The sequence below is a fragment of the Eretmochelys imbricata genome, chromosome 3, assembly GCF_965152235.1.
Source record: "Eretmochelys imbricata isolate rEreImb1 chromosome 3, rEreImb1.hap1, whole genome shotgun sequence".
Lineage (NCBI taxonomy): Eukaryota > Metazoa > Chordata > Testudines > Cheloniidae > Eretmochelys > Eretmochelys imbricata.
The window spans coordinates 206,450,425-206,472,715 of NC_135574.1; the positions used below are offsets into that span (position 1 = coordinate 206,450,425).

General features: G+C 39.1%; 1 protein-coding gene across 2 annotated transcripts in view; it reads right to left on the reverse strand.

The window, feature by feature from the left end:
* The window catches only part of RALGAPA2 (Ral GTPase activating protein catalytic subunit alpha 2), a 304,928-nt gene that overhangs the window by 275,454 nt on the left and 7,183 nt on the right, over nt 1-22,291 (reverse strand). For both annotated transcript variants that reach the window (XM_077814154.1, XM_077814153.1), the window contains exons 2-3: nt 11,308-11,418; nt 8,882-8,931 (exon numbers count right to left, since the gene is read on the reverse strand). In XM_077814154.1, coding sequence (XP_077670280.1) covers nt 8,882-8,931; nt 11,308-11,418 — 161 coding nt within the window. The remainder of the gene's footprint in view (nt 1-8,881; nt 8,932-11,307; nt 11,419-22,291) is intronic.

The following is a 22,291-nucleotide window of genomic DNA, read 5'->3' on the forward strand; positions in this document are numbered from 1 at the left end:
CAGAAGCAGCCTTTTCTATTTGGAACTAAAAAGGTTTTATGCTTTCAAACTATTTGTGGAGAAGGGAGTTACTTTCTTTTGTTTTAAACAAACACTAGGTGTCACTCTAAAACAGTAGCAAATACCACCAAAATATACCGGAAAAAGTAAAAAAAAAATATGTAAATCCCCTTCCTAAATATGTTTATTGATTCTTAAACTCAGTTAGCCCTCAGCACCTATATTGAGGATGTTTTAATCCTAACTAATTAACTACTTACCTAATTAGAAGAAAATATTGGGAAAAGCTTGGCTCCTGCTGAAATAGGATTACATATGGTAAACTAAACAACCAATTAATTTCATCTCCTATGGCTTGAGGTATGAATGTTTAATTTATCGGCATTTACACTGTTTTCTCTGTCCTATATTCACATTGAGGTATCCTTTCGTCTATGAGTTAAGAGCTCCTTCCAAAGGACCATTCTCCTTTGTGTGTTACTTTACTAACTGTGTAACAGAGATAATGAGTGATAAACTTACGAGTAAAATGGGTTGTCATCTTATTTCCAACAGATGACCATTATAGAGCAGGTCACTCCTAGTTTTATGGAAATATCTTATCTGTGGATTTCCTCTTCCTCATGTTGTTGATAACTATACAATACATATTCCTGAACGGTAAACATCTCAGTAAGTCTTATCCACCAATATCCTTTGATTTCTATTAGCTTTCAAAATTTTTGGTTCTCTTTCAAGCCTTTAAAGCCTTGTTTCAGTAAAGTACATAAGCGCATGTTTAAAATTAAGTAAATGTAAGGCTTTTAATGCATTTTATTCAGCAAAACACAACCATGAGATTTAAACACATGCATAAGCAATTTGCTGAATCGGGACCTAATTCTGTTATGTTCATAAAAGTTACTGTGCAATATTTTTCTATTTTACGCAGTATTTTGTCCTAAGTATTTTTTTTTTTTTTTTTTAGTATTTGTCACCCATACAGTGCCTTGCATTTTTAAAATTAATGTAGAAAACATGAAATACTAACATACACTAGCTGGGTGGGTATTAGCTCTGTTTCTTGAGTGGAAAAATAGACACAATTACTTTTCCAAGACCACAGAGTAAATTAATATAGATTCGAGATTAAAACTCAGGGAGCAACTACCTTCTGATGCCTTGCTCAGTCCACAGTGCCTTCCTCTTACTCTTCGGGGGTGGGGGGAGGGGAATATTTTTCTGCTGTTGCCACTGAAGAGCTAAAATAGCTATACAATACCTAACATGACTCTGTTCTGCCTCATATATAAACTTAATAGCTAAATTCCTACTGCAGATTCTATTATTAGTGTTAGCATAAATAGCGGAAAAGGTAGCTTGATTTTCAGATTACAGGTTGAAAATGAAGTGTTGCAAGTTAGGAAAAAACACCACAAAATTCTGGAATATACAAGTCAAAATATAAGAGACTGAAAATTCCAGATTGCCCAAACTCTCATTTCATAATTTTTTTTCAGATTACAGACACACATTAAGATGATCAAGTGTTTTTGTAATTGTTTATAATCCTAGTTTATTGGCAATTAAAATATAGATGCATGTAAGACAAAAGATGGAGTGTTTCACTGATCCTTGCTCTGTAAGAAGGAAGATCAGTACGCAGGAGTTAAGAACAACCTTAATTAAATTTAATTTTTTGTATTGAAGAGTCTTTTCTTCCTGGTTCTAGAAAATAATCCCCATTACTAATGCCATTTTGAGTATAAAGTCAGCACTGGAGAAGTAGTTCCCAGCTGAAGACAAAAATTCACTTCTAGACTAACATCAAAGAAAGAGACACTGCAGTCTCAAAATTGCTTTTTTAGCAATACTAACAGGGAAATAAATTACAGCTGTTATATGCTCAGCACTTCCGAAAATCTGGCCACCTCTTTAGGTAGGTACAAATGGATTTAGAAACCTAATTTTAGATAGTCATTGCTATCTGGGACTTCATGGGCAGATTAGGATTATACTGTGTGATATGGCTTCTAGAGTACACTAAGAGCACTTTCACTTTCTGCTCATACAGTTGAGACTCATCCACTCCAGTAGCAACGTTTCCTCCCATCCAAATGCACTTAAGCAGCCGCTCTAATCAATTAAAATTATCCTTTAAATAATCTTATCCATTACAGTTCCATTCCTCTTAATTTTTGCTTAAACTAGGATGGTCTTAATTTAATTATTTGGCTAATCTCTCTGCCACGCCCAGTGCAAAAGGCAGGGACCACAGACTAAGTGCTGATTGGGGGTTTGCGGTTATGCGAAGAACAAGGTTCTCCACTGGTTGTAAGCAAAACAGATCTAGACATACCAACAGTTCAGCTCTGCATTTAACACAGTCACACACCCAGATATCTCTCAACCTCTTGTATTTTTTTTTTGTATCAAGATCAAGTATTGCCATCAAAATGGCTGCCCCAATTTTTAAAAAAAAAAATGAGTACAGGCTAAATAGCTCTTATTACCAGTCTAGTAAATTTAAACATTTCTTGAGGTTTCATATTGACATGGAAGAGGAGGACTCCATCTGTTGTTGTCAGGACACACATCCCCGCTATTAGTGCCTTGACTTATACATTTTTAAGCATTCATATTACCCCTCAGAAACAGCCAACATGTAATAGAATTTACTTTGCTTAAGCAAGCCTTCCCTCCTATCCCATGACTACTTGCTTTGCTTAAGAGCCTCTGTCACAGGATAGGAGAGAAAGTCCTCTCCTGGATCAGTAACTGGTTAAAAGACAGGAAACAAAGAGTAGCAATAAACGGTCAGTTTCAGAATGGAGAGAGGTAAATAGCAACGTCACCCAAGAATCTGCACTGGGGCAAGCCCTGTTCAACATATTCATAAATTATCTGAACAAAGGGGTAAACAGTGAGGTGGCAAAATTTGCAGATGATATAAAATTACTCAAGAGAGTGAAGTCCAAAGCAGATTGCAAAGAGCTACAAAGGGATCTCACAAAACTGGGAAACAGGGTAACAAAATGGCAGATGAAATTCAGTGTTGACAAATACAGAATAATGCATATTGGAAATAATTCCAAATATACATACAAAATGATGGGGTCTAAATTAGCTGTTACCACTCAAGAAAAAGATCTTGGAGTCATTGTGGATAGTTCTCTGAAAACATCCGCTCAGTGCGCAGCAGAAGTCAAAAAAACTAAATGTTACGAACCATTAGAAAACGGGTAGATAATAAGACAGAAAATATCAGTAACACCACTAAATAAAGTCATGGTATGTCCACACCTTAAATACTGCGTGCCGTTCTGGTTGCCACATCTCAAAAAAGATGCATTAGAATTGGAAAAGATACAGAGAAGGGCAACAAAAATGATTAGGGGGATGGAACAGCTTGCCTATGAGGAGACATTAAAAAGACTGAGACAGTTCATCTTGGATAAGAGACGATTAAGGGGGGATACGATAGAAGTCTCTAAAATCATGAATGATATGGAGAAAGTGAATAAGGAAGTGTTATTTACTCCTTCACATAACATAAAAACCAGGGGGCACCTGATGAAATTAATAAGCAGCAGGTTTAAAACAAACAGAAGGAAGTAGTACTTCACACAACGCACATTCAACCTGTGGAACTCTTTGCCAGGGGATGTTATGAAGGCCAGAAGTATAACCGCATTCAAAAAAAAATTAGATAACCTAATGAAGGATAGATCCATCAACAGTTATTGGCCAAGACGGTTAGGGATGCAACTCCATGGCCTGGGTGTCCTTAAACTTCTGTCAGAAGCTGCAAGTGAATGACAAGGGATGGATCACTTGATAATTGCTCTGTTCATGCCCTCTGAAGCATCCAGCATTGGCCACTGTTGGAAGACACGATACTGGGATAGATGGACCATTGGCTGATCCAGTATGGCTTATGTTCTTAATTTAAATACTGGATAAAAGTGAAGTCTTCTGCTTCCTACATAGACAAAAGGAGTTTTTCCCACCAGTGTAGTTAATCCATCTCTCACTGCTGCCTGCAAGGCTGAATCCTGACCCTACTTCTTTGTCTTCAAGCATTCTGCAATCTGCCACTGTCAGTCCTCTCAATTCTTCTCAGAATCATTTCCTTGTATTTTTGCTCGGTCTTCTCAGGGAGTCCCAGAGAAGGAAGCATCTTTTCTCCTTTTAGTTTTCACACACTGAAAATCTTGCTGTGATAGGTAAAATGAGTTTACAGGGAAAATCCCATTTACATTTTTGTTCTCTTTGCCTTAATTCTTCTGTTGCTTTCCTGACTCAAACTTTCAGTGAAGTCTTCAAATACTTTGATTTAATGACCTCAGAAACAAAAGTTCTTTTTGCTCTTACATCTCCTATGAGTCACAGGATTCTCTCAGCTGTTAGTAGTGCATCTTAATAATTACAACTCTAGAACAACTTCCAGTTTTTGGGGGGAGAGAGAAACCGGTCTCAGAGCTCCATCAATAACTATTTCTGCTTTAAATTCAGTGCATCTTAAAGCTCTGCACCAGCAGAGGAGGTTTTTCTTATTCCAAAATTTTCAGAAACTCTTTATTCTCATATTATTTCTTCACTAAGTCAAGACATTTCTTGCTGACTCTTTTCGAGCTGCTTGATCTAAGGCGTGAAGATTCAGGACTGCATCAGTAGCTTCTCCAACTCCATGTTGCACAGTGTGCCCACCCTCTAATCTAGCTGGACAATTTTAAATATTTTTCAGGGCTGGGAGTTTAGTTTTAATACTGTTTGGATAGCTTTAGCTCCAAGGGAAATAATTGCATATCAGTTTAACTGCTGGAAGTCTGTGCATGTTTTTCCACTTTTAACTTTCACTCAAAGCTGCAGATTTTCAGAGAGTGGCAGGCTAGCACCCTGTTAAATACTTAAGAAGTGGAGGGACCATCTTTTAGGTTATGAGAACTGTGGGAGGTTGTTAATGGAAGCAGATTCTGTAGCCGCTAACTCAAAATTCAAGTTCAAACAGTCATCCTCAGTGGGTCCACCTGACTGGCTCAGGATCTACAATTGTTAAAATTTACGCCTAGTCTATACTTAAAAGTTAGGTTGACATAGCTACGGCACTCCCAGGTGTGAAAATATTCACACCCCGGAGCACCGTAATTATGCCAACCTAACCCCTGGGATAGACATGGGTAGGCCAACAGAAAACCACCTTCCATTCCCATCGGAGGCATCTACACTATGTTACCACAGTGGCACAGCTGCACTGCTGTAGCTGAGCCATTGTAGCGCCTGCATTCACGAACATGGGTCTGAATTACAAACAGGATTTCTGAATAAGGTATATATAGCTAACCATAGTTCCAGCAAAAAATAAATCCAGGCAGGTCAAACAGCTGGTAGACATTTCTTGGTCAGAAGTGGAGATTGATTTGATTTTTAATTCCAGAACAAAGTGGGGTCATCCCAATTTCTCCTATGACAACCTACATTCAAATGAAGTTATGGGCTTCCCATGATTTTGTAAAGAATTCAGCATGTGCATTGGAGTACTCTATACTGGTATATTTAGCCTCTTTTCACTTCCTTGAAGTGAATATGCAGTGTGTATGTTGTCTCTCCACCTGAAGTCCAGGAAAAAGGTGAACTTAGTAGAGTTATTTGAGAATGTTTTTAATCCATGCTAGCTGTAGGATCTTATTCATATCCCAGGAATTGAGAAGAATAATTCACATCTCAAAGCTATTGTTTCATGCTGTTTACAGTCAGTCGTTAAAACTGATTTTTTGCATGCCAAAGTAATTTGCACCCAACCAAAGCCTCAAAACTTCTTCCTCCCTCATTGGTCTCCATGGATCTTGATAGCCTTAACACATTCTTCCGTTATGTGTTTGTACCACAATGGGGTTCTGAGCCATGACTGGAGCTCCTAAGTGCTACTGTGATACAAACAATAAATATATCGTAGACCAGACATCCTTATCAAATTCACACAAGCACTTTCAAATGAATATCAAGCATCCCATTTCCCCCCCTCCTTCAGCAATGTAGTTCCCCTTACATGATTTTTCCTCACTTGCCTTCACTCCCTTAAGCTGTGTTAAATGTGTTAAAAAAAAAGATGTATTAAATGACATGTTCAAATACAAATTGCCTTGTCTACCCTAGGGACAATCCCAGCATGCTAGTTTTTTGTTTCTGGACATAATTACAACTATTTAAAAAAATTACTTTTTAGTTAAAAGAAAAAAATATCTGATCCCTGTGTGAATTCCAAATGATATCTGTTTTCTTCAGCTGAGAAGATATATATTTAAAATGTTTAAACTCGTTAGCACTGTAGAATCAATATAAACTCCCAACAAGTGTACTCTGTTCTTTGGTGGTTTGCACATAGTCATTAAATCTGTTAGCTAAGTTCCAAACACAGAGTCTCTATTTCAGAAGGTGATGTGCAAGACCGACAGACACGTTGGCTTTTACATCTCAGCTTGAGTTTGCACGACTGTTTGAAAACCATCCCTTTTTTCTGTGAAGTGCAAAACTTAGATCCAGTTGTTATTGATGTTTTGTCTGCACTGGAGAACTGAACTGTTTGTAATTAGTCATTTTCTGCACCAATTGAGAGAGACAAACAATTCAGTCCATTGACATTAGGCATGCTGATCAGTTATCTTTCTCCTAGGCACCCACATTGGCATTGCCTTAAACCGTTTCATTTCAAATGCCTTTTGAGAACTTATCTTCACCTCAGAGGGGTGTCAGGATCCAGTTATTTGTTAGATCTTTCTCTAGGCACCTTCCCCAGGCCCTGTGAGGGATAGAAATGGGGAGTGGGACCGTCTTGGACCTCTCCCCACCCCTACTTCTCTAACGGAAATGACATACCTCTGCCAATGGCCCCACCAGCCAATGAACCACAGCTGGTTTGCTAGCTAAGGACCAAAATAGGGGGGCACTAGTGAAGATAAAGGGACATATCTAAGGGATAGAAAATGCAATGTGGTGGCCAATAAGCATTAATCAGGGAAAGCCCTCATCTTTCTCTGCAACATTGCTCTTATCAGGTACATCAGAATTGTTTCACCAATTGAGGACATGAGCAGGAGGAACTTGTAGAGGTTGAGGGCATTTCTGGAGGGGAAACGGGGAAGATGACGTGGGTGGCAGAGAGGAGACTCTTTGGTGGTGAACCAACGGTGGTTTGCCAACTGAGGCAGCTATGGAAAGACAGCTCCTCTGTCCACACTGACACAAACATTTGAGGCAGGAATAACAAAATCAGTGGTTTGTTAACCCACAGAAACAGTGTGTGTGAAATGTTCCTTAGAACTGAATCACTTGTATGTGGATGTTTACACCTTTCAATTGAGTAAAGGGAAACAAATATTACTGAGCATGAAAGTTTTTCTACTATATACAAGGCCAGAGACATGTGGGAGCTTTAGAAATGTGTAGCAATATTTTTTGTTTTCAAATACAAACCTAAGAGTAAGACTGCACACAGATTTGTGTTAAAAAATTCCACTAGGTAGGCTGAAGGGCGCCTTTAGCTCAAGTCTATGTTTTAACTTGCCTTTTTGCTTTTCATTTTCTTCCCTCTGTGAAAGTTCTAAGAAGTTCTAAGAGCATGTCACTCTAACACTGGACATCATAAGCTATGAAGAATCTTTGGGTATCTGAAATCGTAGAATGATGCACTCGCAGAACTTTAGTGAAGCAGGAACTGAACGGTGAATTATGGAGTAATGCATGCTTGGAGGGAAATGGAGAAAGAAATTTTAAAATGCACGGTAAGACTTATTCTGCTGCTGTATACTTTCCTAAAGCCTAGTGGAGACATTCAGCAGTCAAGTCTGTGCTCCCCATAATTTTCATTTCAGCTTCCATTTCATCAATATGGGCAGGAAAACATTTGTTAGTGGGTCAACAAGACAGAAACATACACAGGAAACATGATTCAAATTGAAGGGGTAACTTAGAAAGTTATTCCAATTTGTTTTTAGCTATTTCATCTCTAATTATAAATCATATCTTGCTACCAGCAAGCAAACCCTCAACCCCTTAATGTGCTGAAGCATTCTTATTCACACTTTGAAAAATGAGAAGTTTTGATTGGCAGGTTAAATTTAATTTTTCTCCTGGTCTGACGTAGCTACCGCAACATAAGGGGTGTTCAGTGCTTTGAAAAAGCATAGATGAAAAGAGTACGTAGGGAATTCTTAACTGCAGAAAGTTAAAGGATTTATAATATCTTTAGAAATAATGTATCACTTTTATACCATAAATGTCATCTCATTCAAGGCACTGGCAGAGGCAACACTATTAGACATAGTACCCCCAACACCACAAATTAACATACAGAATATTTATCTCCAGATTGTGTGTTTTATATTTCTACAATATTTATGGTCTAAAATAATTTAAATGTGATTTTTAGTTATATTTTTCATTAGCATTCATCAGAAAGCCTAAAAGGCTGAAGTCAAGCGATTTTAAAAATTCCCTTATTCTGATTGGAAGAAACGGACTAATACAATATATAATAGTGATTAAAGGCCAGAGGAGTCTACAACTAGGCTCCATATAATGTTGCAAGATGAAATAGCTTTTATTTTCATTTTGAATTTCTTAGGTCTGGATATTACTCAAGCTCATGGTTATTCATGTATCATAATACAGAGTTTATTTCTGCAAATTTATTTAAAAAAAGAAGTATTACTAAATACAGGGCCTGAATCTTATATGGTCACTGACACTTACGCAAAATGGGAATAAAACAATACCACCATTTTGATTTGTGCATATTAAATTTACTCTGTACAGGTGTAAATGATTATGCAAGGAATGAAGTAGTGAAGAATAATATTTGTAGGTCTCACTGTGGAGTAAACAGTGTAATAAGATAACTTACTTCAAAAAGAAACAGAATGGAGTCCAGCTCCTCCCTTTGTGATTTATTCCCTGCAATACAGAAAACAGTATTTCATATCAAAATAACGTGGTTTGTTGTTCTATAATCGCAAGAAAACCTAAAAAGGAACAGAATGATTTTTTTATTTAAGTGAACTGAAAGGCTTTGAGCCAGAACAGAAAGGTATATCCCCATATTGCAGTATATTAGCAGTTAATCAATATATAACACCTAAGGCCCCAATCCTGCAAACTCATATCTTCTTGCTTAACTTAAAGCACATGCATAGTTCCACCGAAGAACCTTCATGTTAACTGAAGTCAAAGGAACTATTCATATGATTAAAATTGAGCACAAGCGTATTTACAGGATCTGGGACTTAATTATTCCGCAACAATATATAAAAACATTTGGTGTATATACAATGCTTAATTTTTGTGCCAAGGCATAATCTATATTAAATTTATCATTACAGTCTTTAAATAGCTTTCAGTTAATAAAGAGAATATATTTAAACATATATTTTTTAAAATGTGTTTTTTAAATAAGCCATTTGAAGACTAGTTAATCCTTTCCTTTCCTGAAAAGGCTTTGTCTACACACAAGTTGTACTAACTTAAATTGGTTTTTAAATGGATTTAGTTAGATCAGTGCAAATTCAAAAACCTATCTGAACACACTTGTCAGTTTAAAACCAGTTATATTAGATTAGCTGGTGCTTGTAAATTTACCAACACAAACAAAACAGATTTAAGTCAACTTAAAACTGGCTCATAAGTGTCCACACAGCATTTTTCACGGATTTAACTAAATTGCTTTAAAAATCTCAACTTTAGTTGATGTGGTGCAACTTTGTGTGCAAACCACACCTATGCTATAAACAGTAGCAAACTGCCATTTCCACTTGTGCCGTAGAAGTTGAAAAACTGCCACCAATTTTCTGAATGTTTCAGCTGCACTTCAAGTGTTCAGGGTCCTGCTGAACCTCCTGTGCCGTATGCATACAATACACACACAGAGCTAGAGCTCCAAGCAAGACAAGCGAAAACAATGTCATCCATCAAAATATCTTTTGGCTTATAGAAAGACCCACTGTGATGGGAGCCAGGAGACCATAAGGCCTAGTCTCACCTCTTCTACCAACTAGTGTTAATCATTTTCTGTTAATTTCACACCCCTGTTGGGCAAGGACTCATTTCCCCTTGTTTGAAGCAGACAAATATCATGTGTGAGCTGGAGAACTTCTGTTCAAATCCCTTCTCCTCATTAGAGGGAGAAATTGAATCAACTTCTCCTACATCCCAGGTAACTACCTTAAAACACTGGGTTAAAGATTATGAAGGAGGTCCCTGCTGCCTCTGGCTCCTCCTCCTCCCTCCCAATCCCCAGTCATTTTCCATGGTATCAGGTGCTGAAGCCATCTTACTCGAGGAGAAGGTTCATGGCTGTGGATCTCAAGCAGAGATAGGAATCTCCCTGCAGCCCAGACTTCAGCACCAAACTCTGTTGATGGGACTTACGACACCTTCCTCGTTGGCATTTCCCATTAGGTAGCTTAGGCAGTTCCCCACCTAGCAGGCTGGCTTTTTTGGATCCCATTCTTAGGTGCCTATCTCCTCCTATTCATTGTACAGGGAGTCTAGCTGCCCAATTCAGACTTTGTGGATCCCATTTTTGTTCAGTGATTTTCTAGGCATCTAAAAGTTAGGAATTGCAACATTTAAGTCTCTTTGTGGATTTGAGCTGAAAAGTTATGGGGGGTTTTGAAAACTCCTTGTCAGAAATCGGTATCATATGAAGCGTATTTTAGAAATAATGTTAGGGCATATTGCAAATATATTTTCTTCATTCTTTATAGATCTTATTTTCCACCTTTAATTCATAGTTTCAAAAAAACCTCTGATTTGTAGATATGGGTAGAATTGTTCATTGCTAAGTGGAAAGTCAACCACATAATGATCAATGGATTTTAAATTGGTAGTAGTTAAACCAGCAATATCCCCATACCTACAAGTGTTTTTGAAATGTTTTGTTCTAGGTCATGATTTTTGCATGTACCTATAACAGCTTCTATTGATCGTTCTAGCAGCTTTCCTTTGTTTAAGATTTATAAATCCAAATGCTTAGGAAAAAAAATCAGAAGTTGAAGGGAATGCTCAAGAGTTACTTTAACAAGTTACTTTTTCTGGCTTGAGTTTACAAAATGAAGCTTAAGTATCTGAAAACTTAAAATGTAAACAGTATTGATGCTAAGGGTACATAAAATATTATAATGTATGGAACTATGAAAGGATTATGAATACAGCAAGGTATGGAAGAAATACCAATTAGAGTGTGTGTTTATTGGAATGCTTTTAAAACTGATTAAGAACACCTGCAGGTTTATGGAAAAAATCCTGGCAAAACTGTAGGACAGGACAGATTACCTTTTTGTTTCAAGCTATTTTCCAGTGTTACGAAATTTTCATAGAAGATAAAATAAATTTGAGAATAGTTGATCTCAAAAAATTGCTTCAGGTCACTTCCTTCGACAATATCTGAAAAATTAAGAAAAAGTACAAGACAAGACAATGTAACTTACAAACACCAGAAATATGAAGCCAGTACTTTCCCCAAACAAAAGTTACCATGAAAAAAATCTACTATTAACGTAGCAATAACAGAACTGTCACATTATTTTCTATAAAATATTTAACATTACATTTATACTGCACTACTAATGTTCAAAAGTGGATATTTAAAGTCTCTTTCCATTTCCCTTTATGAAAAGGAGCTGAAGAAAAATTAGTATTTTCAAGAAAACAGTTCCCAATACTTCAAGCACAAGTTTTGTCCTATCACTTACAAATAAAAACAAACAACAATGGGGGGTGGGGGGGCCCAGACACTCATACTTATACATGCATTTGCAATAAACAAACACAGAGAGCCAGCAAGCTGTCTAACTGGCCACCTACATGTGCAAAAAGAATTGCAAGTAAAACTGCAGTGATTGCTCCATGTATAGTTATGAAAACCTAGAAGAGGCTACCAGAATTAATTTGGTGCACCAGATTTCTAAGAAGAACGTGCAGACCTCTATTAATAACATTTGCTAGTCAAATTCTGTCGCAAAACCAGCATGGAAGCTCACCGATATAAAATTACATTACATTATGGAGGTGCCTGGTAGTGACTCTACTGTTAAGGTTGTACTCTGAAATGGGCTTAGAATGGATCATAAATGCCTGTTTTTCTCTAGACATAGGATGGCCAATCTGTGCAAAATTGCACAGTGGGTTAGTTTCTATATCCTTTGAATTTTCTGTGCCATCTTTATTTGGTTTCTCATCATAATTTGTTGTTACTGGGAAGAATGAACTTGGACACTGGCTGACACTTTTCTTGGTAGTCCTACTGATCTTTTATGAACAATAGCAACACTAAACCTGATACAGAGGAGCACTGTGAGGCGACCTGGTGCATCTGGTAGTTTTCTTTAAAATTATATATATGTGGATGTTTCTGACTGAGATATCAAATTTTGAGCACACCATAATATCAGCAAGATCACATTTTACAACAGTAAAATTAGTTTACTATATTTTTGCAGAATCAATGTTTATAATTGTTTCAAAAGCAACATTATAATCAAATATGTTTAGCAAGTCAAAGCATACAGTACATTCACAATAGTTAAAAAAAAATCTAAATTTATTATCCTAGTAAGTGGTCTGATTTTCAGAAATACAGAGCACCCAGATCTCCTATTAAGTCAACATGTACTTAACACCTCAAAGTCATTCAGTTAAGTAAGTGGTTCATATTTGAAAATGTTGGCTTCAATCTCTTTGGGCGTCTGCTTTCTCACCTGTAAAATGGAAAGAATATTCCCTTACCCCACCAGGGAATTAATGCTTGTTTAGCATTATATAAACATTAGGGTCCCACCCGCCCCGCAACAGCGTAGAGAAACAGACCAAGCATCCCTCTGTGTATCATAGCTCTGCCAGCTTCCACAAATGATCTTTTAACTGAACAATTCTTCTGTGACACAAACATGTCTATACTGCATTAGGTCGCCATGAACCTAACAGAAAACTGATATCACCATAAAAGTCTGTTACTCTTTATCATTGATTTACACAGAACTACCACTTATCTATATAAAATTCCAGGATTGCTGACCTATGTGTCACTCTAAGGTAGGGGTAATCAACAGGCAGACTGCAAGCCAAATCCAGACTGCCAGATGCTTTTGAAGCGACCCCAAAATCTTTTTATTTACTTATCATTGTTAATTTTTTTATTTTCTTCTCTGCAGTCCGTACCTTGACTAAGCCTTTACCAAGAAATTTTGACAAAAAATTAATTCATTGCCCCTGCTCTAAGGCCTAGCAGGTCTGTCGAGTCAACATGAAGTGACGAAAACCGCTACAAGTATGGTTGAGTGCTCATTTTGTTCAGAATTTCACCAGGTTCAATCATCACTGGAATATGCATTCTTTTAGCATCCAGTTTTTAAGTTCTCAGCCATTTTGACTTTATGAACTATACCTGTGCCATATACTGCTATAGTAAGGGCTTGTCTACACTGGCAATTTACAGTGCTGCAACTTTCTCGCTCAGGGGTATGAAAAAACACCCCCCTGAGCGCAGCAAGTTTCAGTGCTGTAAAGCGCCAGTGTAGACAGTGCACCAGTGTTGGGAGCCGCACTCCCAGCAGTGGGCGCTATGCCCCTCAAGGAGATGAGTTTTTTTAGAGGACTGGGAGAGCTCTGTCCCAGCACTGCGCTGCAACCACACAACGCAAGTTAAAGCGCTGCCACAGCAGCACTTTAGTGTTGCCAGTGTAGACTAGCTCGAAGGCATGAAACTAAGCCACATCAAGAGTCCTAGACCACTAGTTCTCAACCAGAGGTCCATGGCTCTCTGGGGGTCTGCGAGCCAATTTCAAGGGTTCCGCCAAAATAAACTGAGCTTCAGCCCTGAGTGCCGCACCACCTCCATCCATTGACTCACTTCAGTAGGCCACCCAGCCTCTCTGGGCTGGGGGAGGGAGGGAGCGCGACCAAAATGACCAGTGTAACTGCAGAAGAGAGATCTCCCCCTGCCTTCAGAAGGGGTTACCTCTCAGCCACTGACTCCATAAGCAGGCAGCAGCTAGCCAAGATACAACACGGCTCTGACCTGCTACATCAGCACTTCAGGGAGCACAGCCAACTGGAATTCAAAAATCGGGGGAAGCATGTGACCACACATGACCCACCCCACCCCCATGCATCACCTCCAGTTGGAGGTCTGCAGGTTTGCCTATTTAAGTTTAGGGGGGCCCTGGGTAAAAAGGTTGAGAACCTTTGAGAAGTAACTCCACCAGTCACCACCCCTACTCTACAGCTAATTTACATGCAGCAGTTTCATTGCTTGTGTAAAGGGGAATGCACAAATGGTGGATTACTTGGTTCAACTGCCATAGTTCTTCAAAACCAATCACACAACCAGCACACACAAGAACCCCAAACACAGATAGTGCCTCATTTGCCACCAGCACATCACACACTCACTCACCAGGACAATACACTTTATACACGTTTATTTAAGCAATTATATAGCTCAATATATATTTGTTCAACTTCTTCATCTTTTACTCTTTTTATTATGTTAGAAAATGGTGAATGACATTTATTTACTAGATAATTTTTACTTGTGCTTCAAGCTGCTTCTTAATGGAAACAGGAATCCAATTAGAAAGCTAAAAAAGCATTAAGATTATTTAACTAGAACAAACAAAGCTACCTTAAAGGGCTGCATACATAAACAAATAAGTTTATCAAAATATTTTTGTATTTAAAACTTATTTTATTAAACACAGGAACTACCACCTGTAGTTAGTGAATTGCCATATTGCTTCTGATCACTATGGGTGGAATTTTTCAACAGCACCTCAAGATTCAGATTGTTGAATATCTCACTAGGCATCGATTTGCACCCTTAGGTGCCTAAATACTTTTGAAAATCTGATCCCATGTCCTCTAAGTTTTTAGAATTAGCTCTCATCCTCTCCCAACTGGTTTTAGTTTATAAACTGGAAGAAAAGCTTGCCTGCTATTTTAACTCCCAAACGGTTTGTCAACTTTGAATGAATTAGTTCAAATGAAGAAAATACTCTCTCTGATGTGCTCACTAAGATGAAATCAAAAGCAATTAAGGCAGTGGTTCTCAAACTTTTGTACTGGTGACCCCTTTCACATAGCAAGCATCTAATTGAGACACCCCCCCCCACTTATAAATATATTAAAAAGTGTTTTTAATTTAACACCATTATAAATGCTGGAAGCAAAGCGGGATTTGGGGTGGAGGCTGATAGCTTGAAACCCTCCATGTAATAACCTCGCCACCCCCTCAGGTAACCCCTGAATTAAGGCAAACCCATTCTGCGCAACAGAAACTGGAAGTATAGTACTTCTATTTGGAAAAATGTAAATACTAGCATTTGCTGCATTGTAAAGATTGAAAATAGTAGTATACTTAATGCAGGACATGACATTGTGACGTATTTATAAAGTTTGAGATGTTTCACTCCGATTCTGTATGTAATTCAAAAAAAGCAGCAGCACTCTAACTCATTAAAATTTGAGGAATTGCTGATGCAGTATCTTGTCTATTTATGTTAATGGATTATAAAGCAGGCCTTAACATAGGTAGACATAATTTCAAATTTAATTTTAAACAAATTAAAAAAAAAGAAAAATATATTTAATTTTTTTTTAAAACAAGTTTTTTATTTAATCAGTTTTTATCCACTCTGGTCATGGTAGGCCAAACCCAACGAGTCTATCTAACAATGCACTGGGAATAACAGCATGGTAGATAATGTATGTTCTGTTGTCCCACGTTTCTCTCTATTGTGGTGCCATTTCTCAAGGGGCCATTCCTTCTTTTTATCAAAGTTATAGAGACTAATTGGAAAACGACAGCTCCACAACACTGTACAATTTCAGAATGTAAAATAATAGTTTTTGTTGACTTGCTATTTATACATTTTGAAGGGCCAAGTTTTGTTTGTTTTGTTTTTTTAAGTCTGTACTATGAAAGTGATCTACCCATGGAAAGTGTTTTGTGCCAATTGTTTCCTACAAATACAGGTCTTGAATTTGCAAACTAAATGTTTTACTCCTCTCTCTGAATGCCTTCTGTTAAATACAACAGCTAGTAGAAAACAAGGCTTCTATTTACAGGATTTTGCATGAAAGAGATGAGATCATTTAAAAAAAACAAACACCACTTTCCCTTCTATTCATGGGGGAGTGAAGGGTGGAATGCCTAATCAAAAAATAAACTCATTAACAACGGGGTAGATAACTACTAACAAAATTATTGTTATTCTGAGATAAGCATACGTTTTTATAGCTACATCCTTTTCCTTCCAAGCTATTTTGTTCCTAAAATTCTCTTGCAGAGCACAGAGAAACAATTTGAAACTTTGAATGACAAAAGGTCAAAAGGGCACCCAACAGCAACACTCTCTTTTTACTGCACCAGTGGCAGCTAGTTCCAGTATAATTAAGGTTCTGCTGAAATTCTGCACACAAGTTGTCAGTTCTGGCGCAAATGATCAATTGATGTAAACAAAATTCTGAACACTCGTGTGTGTAAGATCACTGGATTTCCTTATTCTGTTGTACCCAATGAAAAATCATGTCTGTCCTCCTCCATACTGTGCACCCTCACAACAATGAGAGGAATACAGAAACATATTCTACCAGCATAGATGGAATCTTACACTGGTGAATGGAGCTCTCTCAGATGGAGAGAAGAGCAAAAAGCAAGTGAGCCAAATACATAAGGCTCGTCTGGTGGCAGAACTTCTGACCTCAATCTTGCATTTCTGTGCCAACATGAGTTGGAAGCTCCAGAGACGCAGGGGCTTCCATTTCTTGCTAGTGAAACTTTCCAAGCCAAATGAAGCAGCAGTATCAATGGTATTTTTTAAACTTTTCAGACTTCTTCCTCCCCCTCAGTTTCTGTGGTTCTTCCCACTTTCCTGCTCAATTTGGTCTACTATTCATTTAACACCCTGGTTTTTTTTTTAAGTAGTAGTACCTATGGTTATCACGGATTGAGCCTTTTTCATTTCTGGGTGTCTAAGATGAATAGAGACTGCTTCTCAATGAAACTGATTATGAAGCATTGTTTAGAAGACCCAAATCAGACACATAATATCACTATCATGGCCACATTTCAATTAAGGTATCAGACATAGCACCTGAAGGATCAAGCTCAATGTTCTCTTCCTCAATTTCTATACTGAATGAAGCTTTCATTATCTTATTTGATCTTTAAGACTACAAAGCAATCAGTAGATTTTCTGCACTTTTTTTTTTTAAGCTGAGCACCAACCTTCTTGTTGCTTAACTTTTGACAATCCCTTCACATTAGAATTATTTTCATCACTTCAATCCATTCAATTCCTTGACTATCACGCCCTTCAATTTTAAAGCATTAGTAGATTAACTGACTTTTCATATCTAACCACTAAATACCATTTGTATTATTGATCAGTAGCTTTCAGATTTACTACAATTAGAATGAGAAACAGCCACCTACTGCATTCAACCATTTGAAGACTAAAATAAAAGACAAGATTGCAAGCTTTATACAGAACCATGCTATTAGACACCCTGCCCATCTTCTAGACATGTCTACTTTCTAGCTTTGTTTGTTAAAAGTTCGTAATTCCAATTCTTCTCCAACAAATAAAGGCTGCTGATGATTCTATCTACTGGCCAAACTCCTCTCTAATCACCAGTGATTCAACTCATTGCCCTTCCCCCCTCCCAGTATTTCAAACAATTCTGAAACTTTTTCATTATTTCCTAACACATAAGAAACTCAATGTTCTCATTACTGAAACTGCAGAGATTAACTGTGTAGTCTGGTGGTTAGGGTACCCACTGGGATCCAATCCCCCTGTCCCAATCACTTTAATTATTTATCCATAGTGGAACAACTTCAACAAGTGTAGTTTCCTGAGACTCTCAACAGAATATCCGATAGCTCAGTGGTCAGAGCACACACATGAGAGATGGGAGACCCCTGTGCAAATCCTCTTTCCCCGCTTCTGGCAGAGAGGGGGAAATTGAACCTGGGTCTCCCAAATCCTAGGTGAATGCTCTAGACACTGGACTAAAAGTTATAAAGGTGGCCCCACCACCACTACTTCCTTATCCAGTGGCCAGACTGTAAATGGGGCCTGAACTGGTAAGCAGCCTCTCAGCACTCCCACTGAACGGGAGCCTGGACATGAGTTAGTTATTTGTATGCCTATTTGCCCCCGATTTGTGGATCACTCTGGGGCTCAAGCTGGAGATAGGCACCCAGATGCCTAGTGTGGAGCACAAGCGCACATGCTCAGAGGCAGACACATAGGTATCTAGGGAACTTTTACATTGAAATCTTATGCCATCTCTACACTTACAAGATTACAGTGGCACAGCTGTACTGATCCAGCTTGATCGCTTGTGTAGCCACATTACACCAATGGGACATCTCTCAGGAAGCAGGTAGGAGAGCTACAGGAGGTGGATAGGCCGAGGAGCATCCGTGCACATGAGGAATTCATTGACAGTATTCATATGGAGACTTCCAAGGCTGAGGATACTATCCAGCTAGAGAGGACTGCTGTCATGCCACCGGGGGAGGATAATAAGGCTCTGTCACAGGGAGGACGATGGCTGCTGGTTACTTCTGGCAGCAGGCAGTGCTCCACCTCTGCTCCCAACCAACCCACCATGCTGATGGAGAACCGTTATGCTGCCCTGGCCATGAGTGATGAGGAATCACCCCCAAAGGTTAAAGAGGAGAAGCCACGTACCCCCAAGGCTGGGAGGATCACAGCCACCACTCCCAGAAGAAAACGAAGAGCAGTGGTGATTGTGTGGAGACTCTCTTCTGAGGGGGACAGAGACAGCCATCTGTCGCCCTGACATGGCATCCCAGGCAGTATGCTGCCTGCCAGGGGCCCATATTCAAGATGTTATGGAAGGACTGTCGAGGTTCATCTGGCCCTCTGACTATTACCCCATGCTACTCATCCATGTGGGCACTAATGATACTGCAAGGTATGACCCTCAGCAGGTCAGAAGTGACTACAGGGCTCTGGGAGTAAGGGTGAGGGAGCTAGGAACACAGGTGGTGTTCTGTTTAGTCCTTCCAGTCAAGGGTAGGGGCCTCGGCAGAGACAGATGCATCCTGGAGGTGAACGCCTGGCTGCGAGGATGGTGTCGCTGTGAGGGCTTCAGCTTCTTTGACCACGGGATGCTGTTCCAGCAAGAAGGACTGCTAAACAGAAACGGGGTCCACCTATCGAGGAAGGGGAACAGCATACTTGGCTACAGAATGGATAACCTAGTGAGGAGGGCTTTAAACTAGGTTCCACGAGGGCAGGTGACCAAAGCCAACAGATAAGATTTAACTTGATAAGTTTATGGAGGAGATGGTATGATGGGATAATATGATTTTGGCAATTAATTGATCTTTAAATAGTCAGTGTCAATAGGCCCAATGGCCTGTGATGGGATGTTAGATGGGGTGGGATCGAAGTTACTATAGAAAATTCTTTCCTGGGTAGCTGGCTGGTGAATCTTGCCCATATGCTCAGGGTTTAGCTGATCGCCATATTTGGGGTCGGGAAGGAATTTTCCTCCAGGGCAGATTGGAAGAGGCCCTGGAAGTTTTTCGCCTTCCTCTGTAGCATGGGGCACGGGTCACTTGCTGGAGGATTCTCTGCATCGTGAAGCCTTTAAACCATGATTTGAGGACTTCAATAGCTCAGACATAGGTGAGAGGTTTATTGCAAGAGTGGGTGGGTGAGATTCTGTAGCCTGCGTTGTGCAGGAGGTCAGACTAGATGATCATAATGGTCCCTTCTGACCTTAATATCTATGAATCTATAAGTCAGAAACCTGGAAGAAGGGTCAGAATCTGGTGGAGCATGGCTGTTATAGCAGAAATAAGGAAGAGACGAGACAGAACTGGGAGGGAGGGGGAAATCAAATCAGTATCTTAGATGTCTATATACTAATGCGAGAAGTATGGGGAATAAGCAGGAAGAATTCAAAATGCTAGTAAATAAACACAACTATGATATCACGGAGACTTGGTGGGATAATACGCATGACTAGAATATTGGCACAGAAGGATACAGCTTGCTCAGGAAGGACAGGCAGGGGAAAAAGGGAGGAGGTATTGCCTTATATATTAAAAATATACACTTGGACTGAGGTTGAGATAGAAATAAGAGACAGACTTGTTGAAAGTCTCTGGGTAAGGATAAAAGGGGTAAAAAAACAAGGGTGATGTCACGGTAGGGGTCTACTACAGGGCACCTAACGAGGAAGAGGAGGTGGATGAAGCTTTTTTTAAACAACTAACAAAATCATCCAAAGCACATGACTTGGTGGGGATGGGGGATGACAACTGCCCAGACATCTGTTGGGAAAACACCACAGCAGAGCACAAATAATCCAAGAAGTTTTTGGAATGTATTGGAGACATTTTTTTATTTCAGAAGGTGGAGAAAACTACTAGCGGGGCTGTTCTAGATTTGATTTTGACAAATAGGGAGGAACTGGCTGAGAATTTGAAAGTGGAAGGCAATTTGGGTTAAAGTGATCATGAAATGGTAGAATTCACGATTCTAAAGAATGGTAGGAGGGAGAACAGCACAATAAAGACAATGGATTTCAAGTTTCAGAGTAACAGCCATGTTAGTCTGTATTCGCAAAAAGAAAAGGAGTACTTGTGGCACCTTAGAGACTAACCTATTTATTTGAGCATGAGCTTTCGTGAGCTACAGCTCACTTCATCGGATGCATACTGTGGAAAGTGTAGAAGATCTTTTTATATACATACAAAGCATGAAAAAATACCTCCTCCCACCCCACTCTCCTGCTGGTAATAGCTTATCTAAAGTGATCACTCTCCTTACAATATGTATGATAATCGATACACATTGTAAGGAGAGTGATCACTTTAGATAAGCTATTACCAGCAGGAGAGTGGGGTGGGAGGAGGTATTTTTTCATGCTTTGTGTGTATATAAAAAAATCTTCTACACTTTCCACAGTATGCATCCGATGAAGTGAGCTGTAGCTCACGAAAGCTCATGCTCAAATAAATTGGTTAGTCTCTAAGGTGCCACAAGTACTCCTTTTCTTTTTAATGGATTTCAAGAAGACAGACTTTAGCAAACTCGGGAATAACAGGTTAAATCCCATGGGAAGCATGTTTAAAGGAAAAAAAACTGAAGACAGCTGGCAGTTTTTCAAAGAGACATTATTAAGGGCACAAGAGCAAGCTATCCCAATGTGTAGGAAAGATAGGAAGTATGGAAAGACACACCCTGGCTTAACCAGGAGATTTTCAATGATCTAAAACTCAAAAAAAAGAGTCCTACAAAAAGTGGAAACTCTGTCAAATTACAAAGGATGAACATAAACAAATAACACAAGTATGTAGGGACAAAATTAGAAAAGCCAAGGCACAAAACGAGATCGAACTAGCTAGGGACATACAAGGAAACAAGAAAACATTCTACAAATACATTAGAAGCAAGAGGAAGACCAAGGACAGAGTAGACCCATTACTCAATGAAGGGGGAAAGACAATGTGGAAATGGCAGAGGTGCTTAATGACTTCTTTGTTTCGGTTTTCACCAGGAAGGCTGTTGGCGATTGGACGTCTAACATAGTGAATACCAGTGAAAATGAGATAGGGTCAGAGTCTAAAATAGGGAAAGAACAAGACAAAAATTACTTAGGCAAGTTAGATGTCTTCAAATCACATAGGCCTAATGAAATGCATCCTAGAATACTCAAGGAGCTGATTTAGGAGATATCTGAGCCATTAGCAATTATCTTTAAAAAGTTTCAGAGTAACAGCCGTGTTAGTCTGTATTCGCAAAAAGAAAAGGAGTACTTGTGGCACCTTAGAGACTAACCAATTTATTTGAGCATGAGCTTTCGTGAGCTACAGCTCACTTCATCAGATACATACCGTGGAAACTGCAGCAGACTTTATATATACACAGAGAATATGAAACAATACCTCCTCCCACCCCACTGTCCTGCTGGTAATAGCTTATCTAAAGTAGTCGTCAGGTTAGGCCATTTCCAGCACAAATCCAGGTTTTCTCACCCTCCACCCCCCCACACAAATTCACTCTCCTGCTGGTGATAGCCCATCCAAGGTGACAACTCTTTACACAATGTGCATGATAATGAAGTTAGGCCATTTCCTGCACAAATCCAGAGAGAACCTGGATTTGTGCAGGAAATGGCCTAACTTCATTATCATGCACATTGTGTAAAGAGTTGTCACCTTGGATGGGCTATCACCAGCAGGAGAGTGAATTTGTGTGGGGGGGTGGAG